Source organism: Carlito syrichta, unplaced genomic scaffold (assembly GCF_000164805.1).
Source record: "Carlito syrichta isolate Samal-C Ts95f unplaced genomic scaffold, Tarsius_syrichta-2.0.1 Scaffold288347, whole genome shotgun sequence".
Classification (NCBI taxonomy): Eukaryota; Metazoa; Chordata; class Mammalia; order Primates; family Tarsiidae; genus Carlito; species Carlito syrichta.
This window is the reverse complement of record NW_007232443.1, coordinates 529,084-548,442: the sequence shown is the minus strand read 5'-3', so window position 1 is coordinate 548,442 and position 19,359 is coordinate 529,084. Positions and strand designations below refer to the sequence as shown.

General features: G+C 52.6%; 1 protein-coding gene across 1 annotated transcript in view; it reads right to left on the bottom strand.

Moving 5' to 3' along the window:
• Positions 1-19,359, bottom strand: part of DSCAML1 (DS cell adhesion molecule like 1) — a 348,081-nt gene that overhangs the window by 54,738 nt on the left and 273,984 nt on the right. The window contains 1 exon segment of the mRNA XM_021710263.1: positions 872-1,071. Within this exon segment, the coding sequence (XP_021565938.1) occupies positions 872-1,071 (200 nt within the window).

Sequence of the window (19,359 nt, the reverse complement as noted above, 5' to 3'; positions counted from 1 at the left end):
GGGTGAAGGTCCAGGAGGGAGGGAAGGCGTGGCTGAGGGGTGTGTGGGGGGCTGCAGGGAAGGGCTGAGGAGTCCAGAAGGGAAGGAGGGGCTGAGGGGTCCAGGAGGGAGGGAGGAGCTGAGGGGGACCCAGGAGAGTAGGAGGGGCTGAGAGGTCCAGGAGGGAGGGGCTGAGGGGGGGTCCCAGGAGTGTGGGAGGGGCTGAGGGGGTCCCAGGAGAGTGGGAGGGGCTGAGAGGTCCAGGAGGGAGGGAGGGGCTAAGGGGTCCTGGGAGAGTGGGTGGGGCTGAGGGGGCCCAAGAGAGTAGGAGGGGCTGAGAGGTCCAGGAGGTAGGAAGGGGTTGGTTGAGGGGGTCCTAGGAGTATGGGAGGGTCTGAGAGGTCCAGGAGGGAGGGGCTGAGGGGGGGGTCCCAGGAGTGTGGGAGGGGCTTAGGGGGTCCCACGAGAGTGGGAGGGGCTGAGAGGTCCAGGAGGGAGGGAGGGAGGGGCTAAGGGGTCCTGGGAGAGTGGGAGGGGCTGAGGGGGCCCAAGAGAGCGGGAGGGGCTGAGAGGTCCAGGAGGGAGGGAAAGAGGAAGGAAGGCAAGGGCTGAGGAGTTGTGGAGAAAGGAGGGCAGATGAGGCTCTAGGATTCTGGAAAAGGAGGAGGGGCTGAGGAACCCACATTTGCTGCTGTGGGTTGAAAGGCGATATAGTGCAGCTCTGAGGCAGGGCTTCCTGGAGAAGGGAAACAGGTGGGAAAGGGGAGGTACTTCCTGGGGTGCCTGGAGGGGCTCCCAGACTCCCCATTTACCTCTGTTGGATGCAGATGTAATGGTGGCAGGCTCCCCACTCTCAGAGTCGGGGTCCTCCGACCCTGGGGGTGGCGCTCACCTTCAGCGTGGAGACAACCTCGTCGCCGTTGTCTTTGGTGGCGATGGCGTACCGCATGACACGGTCAGGGTCGATGACCGTGTCCCCCTTCTCCCAGCGGATGATGATGGGTCGCTCACCCCGCGCCGTGCAGTTCAGCTCCTTCGCGTGGCCCTTGATGGCGATGGTGGTGTTGGGGTGGGAGGTGATCATGGCTGGGACTGGAGAGCAGAGAAGGCAAGAGGAGGCCCATGAGGGTCCGAAGGCCAGCCTGGAGAAGGTGATGGAGCCCCTCCCCATGCAGAAGCCCCCAGGAGAAGGTCTAATAAAGGTGAGAGTGGAATATGGTTCTCCCACTTGCCTGTCCCTTGTCCCCTTCCCCATCCGTGACTGGGGCAGCCTCTCCCTACTCCAGGGACTCTCACATGACCTGGACCCCTCTGGGGAGGCCAGGGGGCTGGTTTCAGAATGTTTTTACATGTATGACATACAGAGAATTACAGAGGAAACCAGTGATATTGAACTATGGTTATGCAAATATTAAAAACATGAAAAAAGCAAACCTTTGGTATTGCATATCACACATCAGTATGTGTTCCTTACTACCCTTCATGAAATGAGATCCAGTGGAGGTCTCATAATTACGGGCTCATGTGACCGTGATCTTGTGCCAGTGATTAAAATGACATCTTGAGGTATCTCAACAACTGGACACCATCACAGGACACCATCAGACCCGAGATTTCTACCAGTGACAGTCACAGGTGCCGCCATTGCTGTGTCTGCTGCTTATATTAAGAATGGAAGGAAACGCTACATTTCAGTTAGAGGTTAGTGGAAAAAAGATGTGATTTTTGCTCCGCCCACATTCATGGCCCTTCCCACCCCCCACCCCTGCCCAGAATCAGATCTGTGAAGATCCTGGGGGAGTCCCTGCTTGAAGAAGCCAGGGTTCGGTCTATGTGGCTAAGGCTTGTTTATCCTCCTCCCATTTGTTTCAACAAAATACAACAGAAACCCTGGACAGCACCACTATGATTAAGATGGAGCTAGTGAGTCTGCGCCTACCCCTGCCCCTATTGGTAACCTGAGAAAATCACCATGACACCACCAAGGCCCAGGCTGGTCATCAGGAGATCCCTACAAGAAGTCTCTCCGCTGGACCTGAGCACCTAGGCCAGCAGCAGCAGGAGGAGAGGGGCGGGGGAGAGATGGTCTCAGGGGCAGTGAAGCCCAACTTAACACGCATGTGGCCCTTTGCCATCACAAGTCCCCATGCCAGGCCTGGGGGGTGGGCATATGACAGTGAGACAGAGTCCTTGCCTTCTGGGGGAGGGGGAGGGGAAGACAGAGACCTGTGTGGGCAACATAAACACGAGGGAAATCTGAAGAGAGTTTCACAGAGGGGTTGGGAGAAATGGACTCTGAACTGAGGGGTGACTGGGAGGGCACAGCCCATCCACTCAACAAGCACTTGTCAAGCCCTACTGTGTGCCAGGTCTTGTCCTGGGCTCTGAAGCTAACAGTGAACAGGGCCAACATGACCCTGGATCTCAGGAAACTTCACTCTAGTGGTGAGGGCAGATAAGAACCCCAGTGCGGTTCAGAATGGCGGGCCCTAGGCCAGAAGAAACACAGCACCTGACCCGGCACAACTCAAACGGGAAACAGGGCAAGGCAAAGGGCACTATGGACCCTGGAACCTGCAGGAATAAAGGCTCATCCTCCCTCAGGCAGATCCTAGGAAGGTGACCTGATGCCACTGGAGGGTTGTCTTTGTCCTTCTCTTTTCTGAGAAACCTTGCCAGTCCCCAGTGGCTCTTAGGAGGGTTGCCCAGAAGCCATCCTGGAGTACACAGATGGGGAGGGGTTGTCCTTGGCTGCAAGAATCAGGGACCCCCCCCACCTCCATTCAGGGGAGGACCCCTCCTCACACTGAGTTCTGCAGAGCAGAGACCAGCCACATCCCCAGCACCGGGCTGCTTTGCTTGGGCAATTATGCAGAAAGGTGCTCTGTCTTCTCTCTCCTGGAAACCCAGTTTCCAGCCCCAACAGCAAGTCTCTGCTCCGTTGCGGTGGGGGCCCTTTCTCCTCTTCCTTCCCAGTGTCCTCAGGGCTTCTGCTCCTCTAGTGTTAAAGGCCTGCTCAGACAAAGTTCTTCCCAGCAAACTCTCCAGGGACATCTGACTTATGGACAAATAAGCCTTTGAACAAAGGAAGGGAGCCGGGAGCCGCAACGGTGCAACTTGACATCAGTCGGCGGGTGAGCAGACATTCGGGACAGGTATGGGGGGATGAAGGGAGGTTTCTGGCTCCCTGGAGTCACACCACACAGCCAGCCACCTCCTTTGCTGCCTTGTCATGCAGGACGCGATGCTGAGGATGGCCCAGGCCCCGGGCCTCTGCACCAGCCTCTCAGTCCCAGCCCCAACTCATCAAATAATGAAGCAGATAAATTTTATAATGCACGGCATTACACTAGAATATACAATAAAACGCGAAAGACAAATAACGAGGTGCAAGTTATAATGAAGAAAAAGCCTGCAGTCAGAGACATCCGAGTATGAATTATTGACTAAGGTTTTACACTCTCAAGGATGTGCGGAGGAATATTTTTCCATCAAAGATTTGCATAATTCACTCGTATAAACCTGGGTGGAATATAGAGTAAGATTTTACATCAACAAGTCGGGTCTTGCATTGCAGATGCCTCCATTTTTTACTAGAGGATTGAGATGCTGGCGGGGGGTGGGGGTGGGATGGGGGCATGGAGGCTGTTTCTTCACTCCTCACAAGGAATGATCAGAGGACTGGGGCCTGGGACCCCCGGGGGTCAGGCCTGGAGGTGTTCCCGGAGAGGAGTAGTCCGTTTCTGAGAGGCTGATGCTGAAGCCACAGAGGAGCTGGGGAACGTTTGTGTGGAGGGTGAGGGGGTGTGTGTGTGTGTGTGTGTGTGTGTGTGTGTGTGTGTGTGTGTGTGTGTGTGTGTGTGTGTGTGAGAGAGAGAGAGAGAGAGAGAGAGAGAAGAGAGAAAGGGTGATGGGCAGGGTCAAGGCTCAACACAGGTCAGAGGAGTCTGAGGAAGGGTGAAGGGAAAGGAGGGAGGACGAGTTTTTCTTTGGTAGGAAGACTTCACAGCTCTGCAGAGCCTCTCTGTTCTGTTCTGTTTCCCAAGCAGACCTGCACTAGCTTGTCCAGGGCCTATGTGCGAATTACAAAGGCACCCCCGCCCCCATAGCTTGGTACCAGGAGCCACAGCTTGGCCCATGGAGCAGGGACCTGGCTTCAGGTCCCACTCACCCCTCAGGCTGTGTACCTTTGAATAGTGCACAATCTGTGTATCTATACATGCTGGTCCCGCTTCGGGGAACTTGTCTTTCCGGTCAGGTTTGTTCAGAGAGAGAGACAGGTGGGCAGCGAGAGACAGCGGGGTCCCCAGAGATCCTCGGCCCCTCATCCCTGCTGTGTGTGGTAGCAACCACACCTGGGTCTTGGAACAGGTTCCCTTCCCCCTCCCGCCAGCTGGCTGCCGCTTATGGCAGTGGGCACCCCCACGGCACAACTGATGCTCTCCTCTGCACAACACCACAGCTCATGGATGGTTCAGGGGAGCCCATCAATGGGGAAGGAAAGAGAAGGGCGACGGGCTCGGGGGCTAGGCAGGCCTGGACTCTACTTCTGTCTACCGGCTACGAGGCCTTCCATGCAGTCAAGTGAACTCCGTGAGCACCACGGAGCAGCTGTGAGGACACAGTGAATCCATATAAATAAGTGCCTGCCACATGGCGGCTGCTTAGGAAACCTGGGCTATATCCCTGTTCCCAAGGCTCCCCTGCCCCTCTCCTGTCCCAAGGAACGCATCGCATAAAGACACACACACCAAGTACTTGCTTAAGGTGTCACTTGCCAGGCTATGCCACAGAATCACAGAGCCCTCAAACTGCACTGTCCAGATAAAGATCCGCACTGCTGACACATGGCCACTGGTCACACGTGGCTGTGGGGGCTCTTGACACATGGTGGGTCCAGATGGAGATGTAGTGTAAGTCTAAAATACACACTGAGATTCAAAAATGTAGGAAGAAAAAACAAAGATTGTAAAATACCTCATTAAGTTTTATATTGATTAGATGTTAATATTTTAGATATATTGAGCTTAATCAAATATATTATTATAATTAATCTTACATGTTTCTTTTGTACATTTTTGAACATGTGACAACTAGAATAATTTTTTTTTTGAGTTGGAGTCTCACTCTGTCACCCAGGCGGGAGTGCCGTAGCACACTCACGGCCACCCCAGCATTGACCTGCTGGGCTCTGGTGATCCTTCTGCCTCAGTCTTCCAAGCAGCTGGAACTACAGGCATGGGCTAATTTTTTATTTATTGTAGAGACGAGGTCTTGCCAAGTCGCCTGGGCTGTTCTCGAACCCGCAGCCTCAGGCAATCCACTTGCCTCAGCCTCCCAAAGTGCTGGGATTATAGGCTGAGCCACCGAGCCTGGCCAACTAGATTTCAAATGACATATGTAGCTCGAGTTGTGCTTCTACCAAATGGCACAGACATAATCATTTACGCGGACCCTTCCTTTTGCAAACGAAGAAACTGAGGCCACACAGGGAAGTGGTTTGCCCAAGCTCATGCTGCTATAATAGCAGTGTCTTAGAAGAGGACAGATCAGAGAGGGTAATACTTAACACACAGCTATATTACTAGTGGTGCAGGGTGGCCACAGGGAGCAAGAGACACACATCACTGATGGAGAAGGGCAGACTTCGTATTTGGCCTAAGAAGGAATTTTCCGGCAGTCTTCGCTCTTTAGGAAAAGGGCTGCAGAGGGAGGCAGGGAGCTCCCTGCTCTGGAGGCGTACGACAGGGCATCACAGAGACAAATCAATGAAGGCCTGGCTCTGGGTCCCTTGTCTTTGGGGTCCTGGGGCTGTCTGGGTCTAGGGCAGAGGGAACGATGGTCTGGAAATCTGGGTCACTGTTGTGCGAAGTGATCTTATGATTCCGGGTACCTGTTTCCTTGCACAGAAGGGCCTTCAGCCCCTTGTCCTGGCCAAGAAGCAGAGAACCCTCCTCCCTCTTCTCCCTGCCCTACACAGTCTTCCTGCCAGTGAACTCTAACACTGTGCCCCTCCCCCCAGCCTCCAAGGACTATGGGGCTCTCTGGTTTCCACACACAGGCCACTCCCTCCTGGCCACTGTACAGCTGGGCTTAACAAGACAACCCCCTAATTGAGGGACTTTCAGGGCACAGGTGCTCACCCCAGCTGCTCTCCACTCTCGTCCCCTCCCCCTTGCTTCTTGCTCTGGACTACACGGTTTGTCTGCTCCAGTGAATTGCAGTGATAAATGCGATAAATTCTCCCAATATGGAGACGGGCTATGTCCCGCAGGGCTTTCTGAGTGAAAAGCAGACCCCACAAATTCCCTAAAGATGTTTCTGTGTAGTCCCATTCGGGAGCACGGATCCGAACCCACAGTAACACACATGTACACACACATGCCACCCTCACAGCCCATGCTCTGACACCCTTACCATAAACCCATACGCGGCATCACACACATAACCTGATGCAGTGATCAATTGCGTATCAATATCCTGATGTGGTTGTTTAAGACACATCTATCCAGACTGTTGCAGTACGTAAGTGCACACTCCCTCTACACACACACACACACACACTTTTTTTTTGTTGTTGAGTTGGAGTCTCACTCTGTCACCCAGACTGGAGTGCAGTGGCCGCTCCCGGCCACCACAGCCTCGACCTGCTGGGCTCCGGCAATCCTTCTGCCTCAGTCTTCCGAGTAGCTGGAATTACAGGCATGCACTACCACGCCCGGCTGATTTTTTGATTTATTGTAGAGATGAGGTCTCGCTGCCCAGGTGGGTCTTGAACCCGCGAGTCAGGCAATCCACTCACCTCAGCTTCCCAAAGGCGCGGGGATTACAGGCTGAGCCACCAAGCCTGGCTACACACACTTCTATAGTTCCCTTTCACTGAGAGCTTACTATGTGCTGGAAGTATTCTAGGTACTTTCCACGAAGACACTCGTCTGAGGTAGGCACTGTTGCTATGCCTGGCTCCAAGGACTGTGTCCTGAAGAATTTTGTGACGAGCTCCATGGCTCCCATGTGCCCATGATGCCCATGGTGGGGTAGGCCATGAGCTGGATACTTTAGCCTTTTGGCTTATCGCTCAATGGTGCCTCCCAACAACCATGCAAAGTGTCTTCTTATCCTCATTTTTCAAATGAGGAAATTGAGGCTTCCAGAAGGTGGTTCTTCCCTCTTGTTATCTGTCTGCCTGCCACCCTTGCACACAATCTCTGGCTCTGGGAAATTGACTTAAGCTGTCACTAAAAAGCCTTGGCCTCTCTGGGGTGGGGCAGCTTCAGCTGGCGACTCCCAAGGCAGGGAACAGGGATTGCAGCTTTAGGGGTGCAGGCAGGAGAGCTGGGGAATGGGAGGAAGTTGTTTATATAGGAGTGAGTCCCTTGTGACAAATGCTAATGACAGCCACAAGAGCAGTGCACTGCTTTGACAGGACACAGGAGGATTTAATGAGATACTTCTCTGCTTTCTGGTACTGTCATTCAGTTAACAGCTAGGGAAATCTGATTCCTCTCTACAAGGACAGATGCAGGGGGACTTTCTGGGGACTTGTGAGCAGGAGGGGTGGAGATAGAGGTGTGGGTGAGCCACCCTGCAATATACAGCACCTTCCAATACAGCCCGTTTAGGTGTGTGTGTGGGGGGGGGAGGTGGCTCTTTCTGGGGTCTTGGGTGGAGTCCTGGGGTCCCGGGGCAGAGCAAGGCTGTCTCCAAAGCTTTACGGCCCCAGCACCTGCTGCAGTGCCTGGCACTGCAAGTGGCCAAATTGGGACAGACTCCAGCAGAGACCCAAGAGGCTTCCTGATGACCTTGGGCCTTTCCCCAACACCTCACATTGCATGCAGACCCCGCTCCTGTGGGACATCCCTGCATGGTGCATGTCTTAGTGCAGCGTCCTAGTCTCCTTGTGTCTGACTGTGACTCTCCAGGGTAGAAGCATCTGGACTCGGCACCTGTTTGTGGAAAGGAGGGCTCCCAAGCCCAGGATGCCTTTGCCATCCCACCTCCAGTGCCCCCAGGCAGCCTGCCTGGTGGGTCAGCAGTTAGACTCACCCTGTGGCAGGGCAGAGCCTGGAAGGGCCACTGGGGCTCACGCTGCCGCCTCCCAGCCCTGCAGAAATTCCAGATTTCCTCCTGCTAGTTCCGATGGAGCCTTATTGGCAGGCGCCATGCGAGGAGACGGGCACCAGGGCCAGAGAGGAGTCACCCCTCCCCTTACTCTAAGGCCCTTCCAGGGCAGTAAGCCGAGGGGAGAGGAAATCAATTTCAGAAACAAGACAGTTGTCAGAATGCGATGTAACCGGTTCCCGTCTGTGAAATTACTCGCAGGCCGACTCCTGTCACCCCTGAGGTCCTGCTCGGACCAGCTGCTATTTACATTTTAATTTGATGTGAGAGGCTGATAGATTTTTAAGAGCCATGAGACAGCTCTGCTGCTTTGCTCACCCCCAGCATCTGCACACTTTCCGACCAACCCCCAGGCTTGGTTCTAGGGACCCCAGACCCTGCCATGAGGATTACAAGCTCTGTGGCGACTTGGCCTCTCCTTGTCTCGCCTTTCCTCTGGGATCCCACCTTGTAAGCTGGGTGGGCCTACTTCTTGCAGTTTACAGAGCACTGGTGCATTCTTGTTAAGGAGGTGGTCTGGGGTCTGTAATCCCTTATATACCAATGAGGAAATGGAAGCTCAGAGAGGTTAAGCGATTTGTCTGAGGTCACAGAGCTGGTGAGTGGCAAGGAAACCAAACCCCAAGTCCCCTGACAGTTCGCCAGCACCCTTTCTTTTAGTGTAACCAAACCTTCTCTTGCCTGTTTTCCTTCCCCCCTGTGGGTAGATTCTGACGGGAGTGCAGAAGCAGGCTGAAAACTGGAATAAGTCTGGGCCAGGGCAGGCTGGGGTTGGAGGCAGGAGCTGGGAAGGAGGACGTCAAGCCTTCTCTGTCTCTGCCTCCCTCCCTCCCTTCCTCCAGTGATGGGAGCTCAGCTGGTGTTTCTGACAAGTCCCCAAGTCACCAGGGAGAGGAGATTCAGTTGTAAATACCCAAAGGAGAGGAGCTGTGTGTGTGTGTGTGTGTGTTGGGGTGTGTGTCGAAGAAATAGAATGAGCATGCCACCGGCAGTTGGGAGAGGCTGGCAAAATGCAAAAGAGGTTGGAAAGTTGGATTCTGAAAGGAACCCTGGGGTGCACGGCCCCATTCGTGGATGTGACTATAATCATCATCACTGCAGTTTGCTTTACTGAGTCCTTACTGTGCGCCAGGTGCAATTCGGAGTTCTTGAATGCATGTAATTCTCACAACAACCCCATTTTTAATTTCTACTTTACAGATGGGGAAACTGAGGCCAAGAGAAGTAAATTGCCCAGAGTCAAGGTCACATAGCTAGAAAGTTGCAGTCAGGACCTGACCCAGGGCATCTGTGGTCTCGTCTACCATGTAAGAATGTGAACGCCAGAGAAGGCCAGCAGGTAGCAAAGTGGGTGCCTGGGAATGAGAGTGGCCAGCGGGTTTCCCTGAAGAAAAAACACTTGCTAATTTGGAAGAAAGAAGATTGGTTTGGGAACCAGGGGACCTAAGGGTTAGGCCTGTCTGCTCTTCCAGGTGTGTGGCCTCGGGGAGGGGGTTGAGGAGGTTCATCTGGGAAGGGGGTTGGTCAAGGGGGTTAAGGAGAAGCAACTGGGAAGCTTTTGAAAATATTACGCACCTCCCCCCACCAGGCTCTGATTTAATTGGTCCAGAGTAGAGTGTGGGCATCTGTATTCCCTAAGAGCCAACCCCACCCCAAGGTGATTCTCACACACTGTCTGGGAGAAGAACCATAGAGTTGGGGGATCCCTCTTCAACCTCCCATCCTAGTAGATGCCCTCTGGTCCTTCCCTTGTCTTAGGCAGGACAACTGCAAAGTCAACAGAAAGGACTTTACTTTTTCAGGAAGTCCTTCTAAAAGTCTAACTGAAATCGCTCTAGGAATCTCATAGAGCTTTTTGCTAGAAAAGGATGCTTTGAGGATTCTAAAATGCCTTTCTGGATGTGCTTTTCCTTGCCCTCGGGGAAAGGCTTTTCCAAGAGACAGCAGGTGCCTTCAAGACTCTTGAGGGTTCTGTAAACTCACTGTGTCAGGGCAGAAGAGAGCCTCTCTTTTCCTTTTGTTTCTGAAAGGATTCCATGCACAGTGAGAGGTGAGTGGGCCCCTCCTTTCCCTCAGCCCAGCCCACTTCCCTCCCTCCCCCCAAATGCTTGTGTCACTGCTCCTTGTTAACAAGACTCTGACAAGAACCGAAGCCCTGTTTGGCGGTAAGAGATAAGCTGCCACAAAGGGGCATTGTTGGCACACGGGGTGGTCGGCTGGGGCAGTGGGAACTCTTTGCTCAGCCTCAGTGGCAGCATCTCCAGGCTTCCCCTGGGAAAGACTTGGGGAGGGGTGCCTTCTGGTGCCTGCTTTGTTTTTCCCTCCTTAAAGAGCCAGGGCCATGGTGTTGCTAATTTGATTGTACTCACTTCGGCTTCTTGTCGCCCCTGATTAGCCAAGCTCCACCTGAAGCATGAGACGAATTCACACTGCATGGAAGCAATCCACTTTGGCGCCCAACTCTGCCCAGGGAGCTGCTGGCCCAGGGACCCTGGCTGGCCACTACCTGAGGACACCAGGAACAGAACTGGCAGGAACCATGTGTGTGCACACGGGAGGCTGGGGCCATGGAGAATGGCCCCTTGAGGACTTGGGCTGTTGACCTGTGTCTGCTGCATGGTGGGCCCAGCTGAGACCCTCAAACCCCCTACTTTGTCCAGCTTTAAAATAGGGCCAGTCACCTCCTCTCTTGGCTGCTTGCCAAGCAGTGCATGCGTGGGAGGGTCGGTCCTCCCACATGGAGGTGGGGAACTTGTTCCCCTCTGGCCCTCTACTTTTCTGAGAGTGCGGGAAAATGGTAGTAATGGTAGCTAACATTTATCAAATCTTATTATGTGCATGCACCATGGTTCATGCTTTACATAAATTATCTCATTAAGCCTGCCCCCCCCACATTGCCCTAGGATGTGGGTAGTGTTTTTATTCTTGCTTTAGAGATGAGAGAAATGACTCTGGACACAGAATTCTTTCAGAAACAGAAGGAGACAGCGGCATCTTTCTTTGATCCCTTGGAAGGTACTTCCGGGTCATTGTTGTGAGTATCCTAGAGACAAAAGGGCTGGATGTTAAACCTTTTCAGTCTCCATCGCAACTATTCAACTCTGCCAACTCTGCCGTTGTACCTAGAAAAGCAGCCATAGACAACACGACATGAAGAATGGGCATGGCTGGGTTCCAGATTTGGCCTGAGGCCCAGTCTGCTGACCCTTCCTGCCTTGTGCACAAGAGAGGTTGGGCTTGTAGGCTCTTGACCAAGAGGGAGTTTTTGGTCAGGGGACTATTTGCATTCAGCCAGGGACAGTTGGAGGGTGCTGGAAAGGAGAACATTTCAACTTCCAGATTCTGGAAAGCGTGACGCTATCAGGAACAGATCACTGGCTGGGCACAAGGATTGTTGTGGGCTGAGTTGTGATCCCCTGAAAGATATGTTGACGTCCTAGCCCCCAGTACCTGTGGCTGTGAGGTTATTTGGAGATAGGATTTTTGCAGATGTAATCAAGTTGTAAGTTAAGATGAGGTCATGCTAGAGTACGGTGGGCCCTTAATCCCACAGGACTGGTGTCCTTATAAGAAGAGAAGAGACACACAGAGGGATGAGGATGTGAAGCCACAAGAGGAGAAGAGGCCATGTGACAATGAAGGCAGAGCCTAGAGTGATGTGTCTACAATCCAAGGAACACCAAAGACTGCTCGCAGCCACCAGAACAGGCAAGGATACATCCTTCTAGAGGCTTGCGAGAGAGCTTGGCCCTGTTGACACCTTGATGTCAGACTTCTAGCCTCCTAGAATGATGAGATAATAAATTCTTGTAGTCTTAAGTCACATGGTTTGTGGTACTTTGTTACAGTAGTCACAGGAAACAAGTCAGAGATCCCGAGTGTGATGGGAGGTTCAAGTGCAGAGTGTCCAGGGAGGGCAGCCACCACTTTTGCCCCAGGAAGCCTCTGTCCCACGGATGCCAGCTTGTATGGGCTTCACACTCCCTGTTCTGTGGGAAGCTTGCCCCTGTTATGCTCCTAGCCCCAAGGATCCAGGCTGGTGGTACATAGGCAGGTGCAGGAGTATGCAGAGAACACACCCATCCTGCCCCAGGATGACCCTGAGTGCCTGGCCCAGGGATAGGTGCAGAGTGGTACTCAACAGCTCTCTGCTGAGTAATGAATGAACGGTGGAAAGGCCGGATATGAGCCAATACAGGTAGAAGAAGATGCTCTTTAGAACCCAACTCCGCTGTGTCTCAAGTCTCTGCATACCTGAGAGGCCCGGAGGGCTGGGCGGCGAGGGATAAGGGCTACGGGGCATCTGTACTCAGCCCGCTGGTCTCAATGGCCTTCTGGCTCAGGACAGGCCACCTGCCATCACACAATGTGTCCTGAGTCACCTCGGGGGGGGGGAGCCCTGGGTTCATCTGGTGTAGCACACAGCTCTAGCTAGAATCTGGCTGCCTCAGGACACGCCCTGTCACTTCTACTTGGACACGGCCACAGCGAACATGCCCCTTTCCTTCCCAACAACTTTGTTTCGATTGGTGACGCCATTACCCTCATCACCTGGGATTACAGGCTGAGCTACCAAGCCCGGCCATAAATTTTTTTTTTTTAAAGCTGGGATCTCACTCTGTCACCCAGACTGGAATGCAGTGGCATGATCACAGCTTGCTATAGCCTCCGCCTCCTAGGCCCAGGTAATTCTTCCACCTTAGCCTCCCAAGTAGCTGGGACTGCAAGCACGTGCTACCATACCCAGCCAATTTTTTTATTTTTTGTAGAGAGGAGCCTTTACTATGTTGCTCAGGCTGGTCTCGAAGCCCTAGACCCAAACCATCTTCCTGCCTCAGCTTCCCAAAGTACTGGATTACAGGTATGAGCCACCGTGCCCAGCCTACCTTGTTTTTTGAAGGTTAGTTTCAGTTCCCTCACTAGTCTATAAATTCCTGGAGGACAGGGAGGGTCATAATCTTGCCTTTCTCTCTTTCAGACCTTGTCACCATGCTGGACATCAAGGGGCTCCTCAGGAAGTGCATGTTTGTTGCTTGGCTGATCCAACAATTTATTCTGTTCCTACCATTCAGAGGCGTTTCAACCACAACTGGGGGAGCTGTTATGGGCTCCCCACTTAGGGCAGGGCTTGGAGGCGCTGCTCAGCTCTCTACCTGCCTGCATTTTCTTATCTATTAAATGGATAATCCCGTGATAACCTTGACTCTCTTTTGTTGCAGAATGTTTGCTCGCACCTTCGCCCTGGATGACATGTAGGCTACACATAAGTTTGCTACTCATCAAGTCTGCCCTGAATAATGCCTTGGAGCCCAGTTCCATCTGGGAACCCTTCAGTGCTGTGGCTGTGGAGACCAAAGGGTGAGAGTGAAGCACTGATGACATGCTTTATGCCACTACTGCCTAAGGCCTCTGAGGAGATAAGGGCCCAGATAAGACTCCTGAGGAAAGGCACTTTTAAGTTGGGCCTGGATGCTGCAAGGGTGGTTCATCCCTCCTCTCCCTTCCATAAAACCTCCCCTACTCATAAGGAGACCTGGGTTGCTATGGTGATGAGAGGGAGTGGGGTTAGCATGGGGACTGTTCCACATGGAGACTGTTTTATTCCGCCTCTAAACTTTGGGGCTAGGTTTAGGACATGACATGGATTGCTCTGAGGACACTGTTGGCATCATGAGGTCGCTAAGATCTCCCACATTTTGTTTGTTTGGACTTGTCTTCATCTTTTCTAGAACCCCCTGAAGCACCAAGGGCTGCAGCTTCTGGAAGGAAGTGACCACATACCTGCTTGAGTCTCTATCAGCACAAGAGAGTGTGGCCCATTTGCTGGTTCTACTGCTGCCTTAGGGGGTTAGGGAGAGGACAGAGGGATGGTAGCTCCCCCGAACAGAGGAGCAAACTGAGTCCTCGGGAGAGGACATGATAGGCCTCAGTTTACTCAGAGTGTAGCGGGAAACACGAGAATCAGGACTCCTAGCTCCTAGTCAGGGCCTTCCCCTCTCCTAAATCAATGCTTGTCCTGCCCTGCAGAGGGCAGGGAGAGCCTGGGGCTGGCTCAGGGCTGCAGACCTCCTGGCGAGGGCTCGGGAGGTCTGCTGACTCCTTGCTCCTCCACAATGAGGAGACTGCTGGTGAGATAATGTGTCCAGCCTCTCTCCTCACTTGTTTGATGAAACGGGAGGCAAAGTGTTGCTCCTTATGAAGTCTGAAGATCAATAAGGCCAAAGAGGCGGCTGGATCATCATCACTACGGCTCGTGCCTTCTTTTCCTCCCTCCATCACCTGTGGCTGAGGAGGCTGGGCCTGGCCTGGCAGAAGGGCCTCCCTGGTTTGGCACAAGCCAGAATGTGGCCCTTTCTGCCGCCTTAAGGCTGGGCAGGTGAGCCTGACTGATGACATCACCTGGTGGAGACAGAGGTAAAGGCCTGCAAACTCCACAGCGGTGGCCAAGCACCAGCCAGGCCCGTCTGACTCAGTGCCCAGGTCTCAGTCCCTGAATCCTGCCACCATTCTGCTTTCCTGCCTTCTCCCCCCACCTTTTGTAGAATCAGCAAAGAGACTGGCCCACCCATCCCTCACCCAATCAGGGGGACTCATAAGGGTGGAGGGGAGGGGAGAGGCGAGGGAATGACCTGTGACCCTCATCTATGGGCTGGGGTCAGTCAGCCGGTCAGTCCCCAGCACAGGATGCCAAAGTGGGCAGGGGTCTGTGCTAAGCTGGGCACTGGGGGTGCCGTCTAATAAGGTAATCCAGGGAGGCGGAGACCCGTCATAGCTCCCAAAGCGCTTCAGTCTGATGAGAAGTCAGGACCTGCCACCTGGTAACACACAGGACAATCTTATCGTTGAACCTTTCTGTGACTCGGTTTATCACTTGTGCTGTGAGGGGCCTTAGGAGTATGTGTGTTCATGTCATAATCCATGTGATCAGACTCCATCTATGTGCCCAGTAGACAACCATCCCTTAGATTTAGGGGTCAGGCTGGTGGCTGGGTTCATCCAGGGGAGGATAGACTGTGGAGAAGGCCTGGGAAAGTCCTGGAAGCAGGCTTGGGGCATGAGGGTAGGGAATTCCCTGGGTGACTGGAGCGTGGTCTAGAAGGGATTTGTGGGCTCTGGGCAGCCATTTCCTTTGGCCCACCAACTCCTGGCCTGTGGGAGCAGCAGGGTCCCCGTCCTCCAGGTCTAAGGGGATGTTGCTGCTTCTGTTGGGATTTCCTTCGGGCAAATTTGGAATTAGGACCATCTCGGTTCCCTCATCTGCACAAGGGGACACACAATTGCCTTTTCCAAAGTTTTGCATCCTGAGTTCTGTCCCAGTGACCAATGAAGACAGGTGATCCAAGGGCTTCCTTCTGCTGTGCCTGGCTATCTCGGTTCCCCCCGCCTCCACTAGAGTTTGGCTCCATGCTCCTCTCTCCCTCCTGACTTCCTGCGACTCCGAGGCTGGGTGTGTGCTCGCTGAGGGCACTTGGATTGTGCTTTAATTGGTCTGACATTTCACTAAACAAATAAATCAAAACTCAAACCAAACAAAGAGCCTTTATGGGTTTAATTGGCCATGGGCTTTGTCTGGGGCCCAATCACTGGAGTCTTTTTAGAGCGGAGGAGAGTCTGAGGGTGTAATGGGACCCATCTAATAAGGTAACCTGCTGTCCAAGGGGACAGGGGAGTCCTGGGAGGCATTGCCATGTGGTGGAGGCATCGCCACGTAACCAGCCTCCTTCCACCCCAGATGAAGCAGCTTGGCTTCGTACCTGCCTCTTGTTGAAGAATTCTCTTTGAAGATGCTTTACTTTTTCCCCATGTGTCAGTTGGGAGGGGGCTTGCCTCCTCCTCTTTTGGTCATTATCTCTTTTTTTATATTTTAAAAGGGAGATAAAAGGCAGCTCTGTGAACATGGTATTTTCATCTGTTAATTACATTTCTTTTCTTTCTTTCTTTCTTTCTTTTTTTTTGAGTTGGACTCTCACTCTGTTGCCCAGGCTGGAGTGCAGTGGTATCCTCATGGCCACCCCAGTGTCGACCTGCTGGGTTCCAGCAATCCTTCCGCCTCAGTCTTCCAAGTAGCTGGAACTACAGGCATGTGCTACCACACCCAGCTGATTTTTTTTTTTTTTAATTGTAGAGAAAAGGTCTCACCAAGTTGCCCGGGCTCGAACCCACAGGCTCAGGCAATCCACTCGCCTTGGCTTCCCAAAGTGCTAGGATTACAGACTGAACCACCAAGCCCGGCCAGTTACATTTACTTTTAACCAAGTTCTGGTAGGTGGTCTGATGCCCAGAGAAGACCATGCATGCTGCTAGAATCATAGCTTGTCTGAGCTGGAAGGGACCTTGGGTGAGCTAGTGACTAGATCCTAGTTCAGACCTCTTATTGTACAGAGGAGGGTACTGAGGCCCACAGAAGGGAAGTGACAGCTTCCAGACACAGAGCCAGGACCAGTGTCCAGTCTTTGGACTCTCAGTCTGTGTTCTTTGTACCAAATCTTGAGTCTACAGAAGCAAGTTATGATCTCAGCTGGGGACGTATTTCCCAATGACCTTGACCTAGTTTCTAAAGTTCTCTGAGTAGGAGCTACCGCTTGTCAACCTCACAGGCAAAGGTATAAGAAGAGCTTTGCAAACTGTAAAGTGCCGTATAGGCAGGCAGCAAGGCTGGGCTGTATGCCTAGGCACTTGTGAGCTCAGCCCACACCGAGACTCTGGAATCAGGGTGGAGCGGGGGCCACTCAGGCCGGGTTGGTTGCCATTGGGATGTCCAGTGACTTACAAAACTACTTTCCCACTCCAACACACCTTTAGCTCCCCGGAGCCCTGAGAAGGGCTCTGCAGAGCAATTCTCTAAGAACCAGCTTGGAAATCCTGACTGCCACGGGACCCTTGGGTTCCTGGGACTCTGGTTTGGAGCTTTGTATCAAGAAACAATGCTACAGAGAAAGAAAACATTTAGCTTCCAAAGGCCACAATCATCTGAGATTTCATCCTCCCCTTTACTCTTTGACAGACACCCAAATTCCCACCTCACCATCGAACACTCATGGACTCGCCTGCCTCAATGCCCTAGCCTGTGTTGTTCCCTCATGTCTGGAATGGCATGACTGTCACCCCTACAAGTTCTTGTCAGAATCCTTCTCATCCTTCAAGACCTACCTAGAGACTATTGTTTTTGTGAAGCTTTTCTTGACACCCCCTTTCTTTACCCCCAAAGTTAATTAAAATAGATAACTCCACCTCTGATTCTTTTTGTATCGCCTTGCTTGTAGTTTTTAAAGGCACTCATCATTGTTGTGTATTGCAGTTGTTTTCCTCTGCAAGAGTCTAAATTCCCTGAGAACAGCAACTCTGTCTTACTCATCAGTAGGCTCCCAGCACCTAAAACTAATGACTGCTAATTATTGAATGTGTATTTTGTGCCAAGTACTGTATCAATTACTGTAAGTGCAAAGTCTTGTTTAAATCTCACCGATAAGTAAAGAGTATTATAGAGTAATTCCAAGTTTCCAGAAGAGAACATTGGGGCTTATGGAGATTTTTGTCCCAGTTATCATAGCTAAAATGTGGCGGAGCTGGGATTTGAACCTAGATCTGTCTGGTTCTAAAGAGCATGCTCTCAGGTATGAAGCTTTATTGACCTGTAGAGTGAATGTTAGGGAGCATCCTTTAATGAGTGCTGAGATAATACTGGAAGCTGTAGGGAACAATGGTGTGGAAGTTTCCCAGTGGAGGCCAACCACAAGTGTCCAACTTGACACTTGGCTGATGCTTCTGCTATTTTCCTTTTGATACCTTTGCTTGCCTTTTTCTCCTTGGGTAAAGTGGGGATTAAGGTCAGTTTGCCTTCTGAGAGTTCACAAAAGTGTGAGGTCTGAAAAGGTAGTGCTGTATTGAGTCAGAACTTTCCTAAATGTGTTGGAACTGGCTTTGCAAATGGTGAGGTTTTCTGTGGCCAGCTCTGCAAGTGGGCGAGGGAGGAGCGTGGGTGGGGTGGGTATCCGAGAAGGACGAAGGGGTGATGATGGTTTCCCCTTGTGAGCCCTCAAGTGACCTATATGTCTAGGCCTTGAAGGTCCCACCTATCTGTGCCCTTTACACTGAAATCAGAATGCGGCAGTAGGAGACGGCTGAGAGAGAATGAAAGAGGAAAAGAACAGAGTAGCACTGGGGGGAGTACGCGCAGTACCTGAGGCTGGGTTACCTGGAACAGTTCACCTGCCTTCACCTGCCTGGAAGCAGCAGGAGGCAGAATGGACACTTTAAGGAAAGGCAGACATACAACACCCCACCTTGGGGCCTGCTCTCCCCACCCTGACAGCGTCTTGTTGTCACAGAAGTGTCTTCTGACAGCCAGATGCAGTGCAGACACACAAACACAGTCAGACCCTCCAAGCCTAGACAGAGGCCTCGATCATGCCAGTTCTCCCCAGCTGCTGCCCTCAAATGTCCCTGGCCCTGCCACCTCCTCTCCTGCTGGCATTGGGTGGTATGGGGGCCACAAATGGCAGGTCACTGGGGAAAGTGAGACTGGAACAGGAGGGGCGATTGTGACAGGCAGGGCGAGAGGAACCGAGGCTGTGTGGGACCGAGTGTGTGAGGAGGTGCAGCTGAAAGGCAGCCCATTAAGGAAGGTCATGCAGGAGTGGGAGGAAACGCCCAGAGACAAAGTGTGTGATGGGGAGGTGGCATGAATGGGAGCACATGACCCGGAGGTGTTATGAGACGAACAGCCATCAGCAAGGGGTGTCGTGGCTTTACCAGGACAGAAGCAAAGGAAAATGACAAGGTTCGAAATGAGAACAAGGGGGTAGAAAGGAAGGAGGGTGCCAGGGCTAGATTCTGCCCAGGAATGATGGGTATGGAAGGAGACTCCTGCCATCTCCCGGCAAGAGGGGACTGCAGGTGAACACCAGTGTGTGTGTATGTGTGTGTGTTTGTGTGTGTAAGATCTTGTCTTGCACGCTTTCTCAAGGTGGCTCTGGAGTTACAAAACGTGTCTGAGGACGTCAGGGCATTTCCCAGCTGCTGCCTGGGTTGCAAAGTGAGAGTGGCACAGAAAAAATGCAGACCCCGCAAGGGGCAGTGGCTTGCCCAGGGCCCCAGGACAGCCTGAGGTGAGGCGGGTCCCTCATGTCCAACCCATCTCTTAACTACTGCGTCCTCCGTCACCCCTGACCCTCCTCTCCACAGAGAACTCACCTGCCAGAGAGCCGCAGCTCAGTGGAATCCCCTCGCTTAAAGAAAAATAGCAAAGACCAAAAAAAA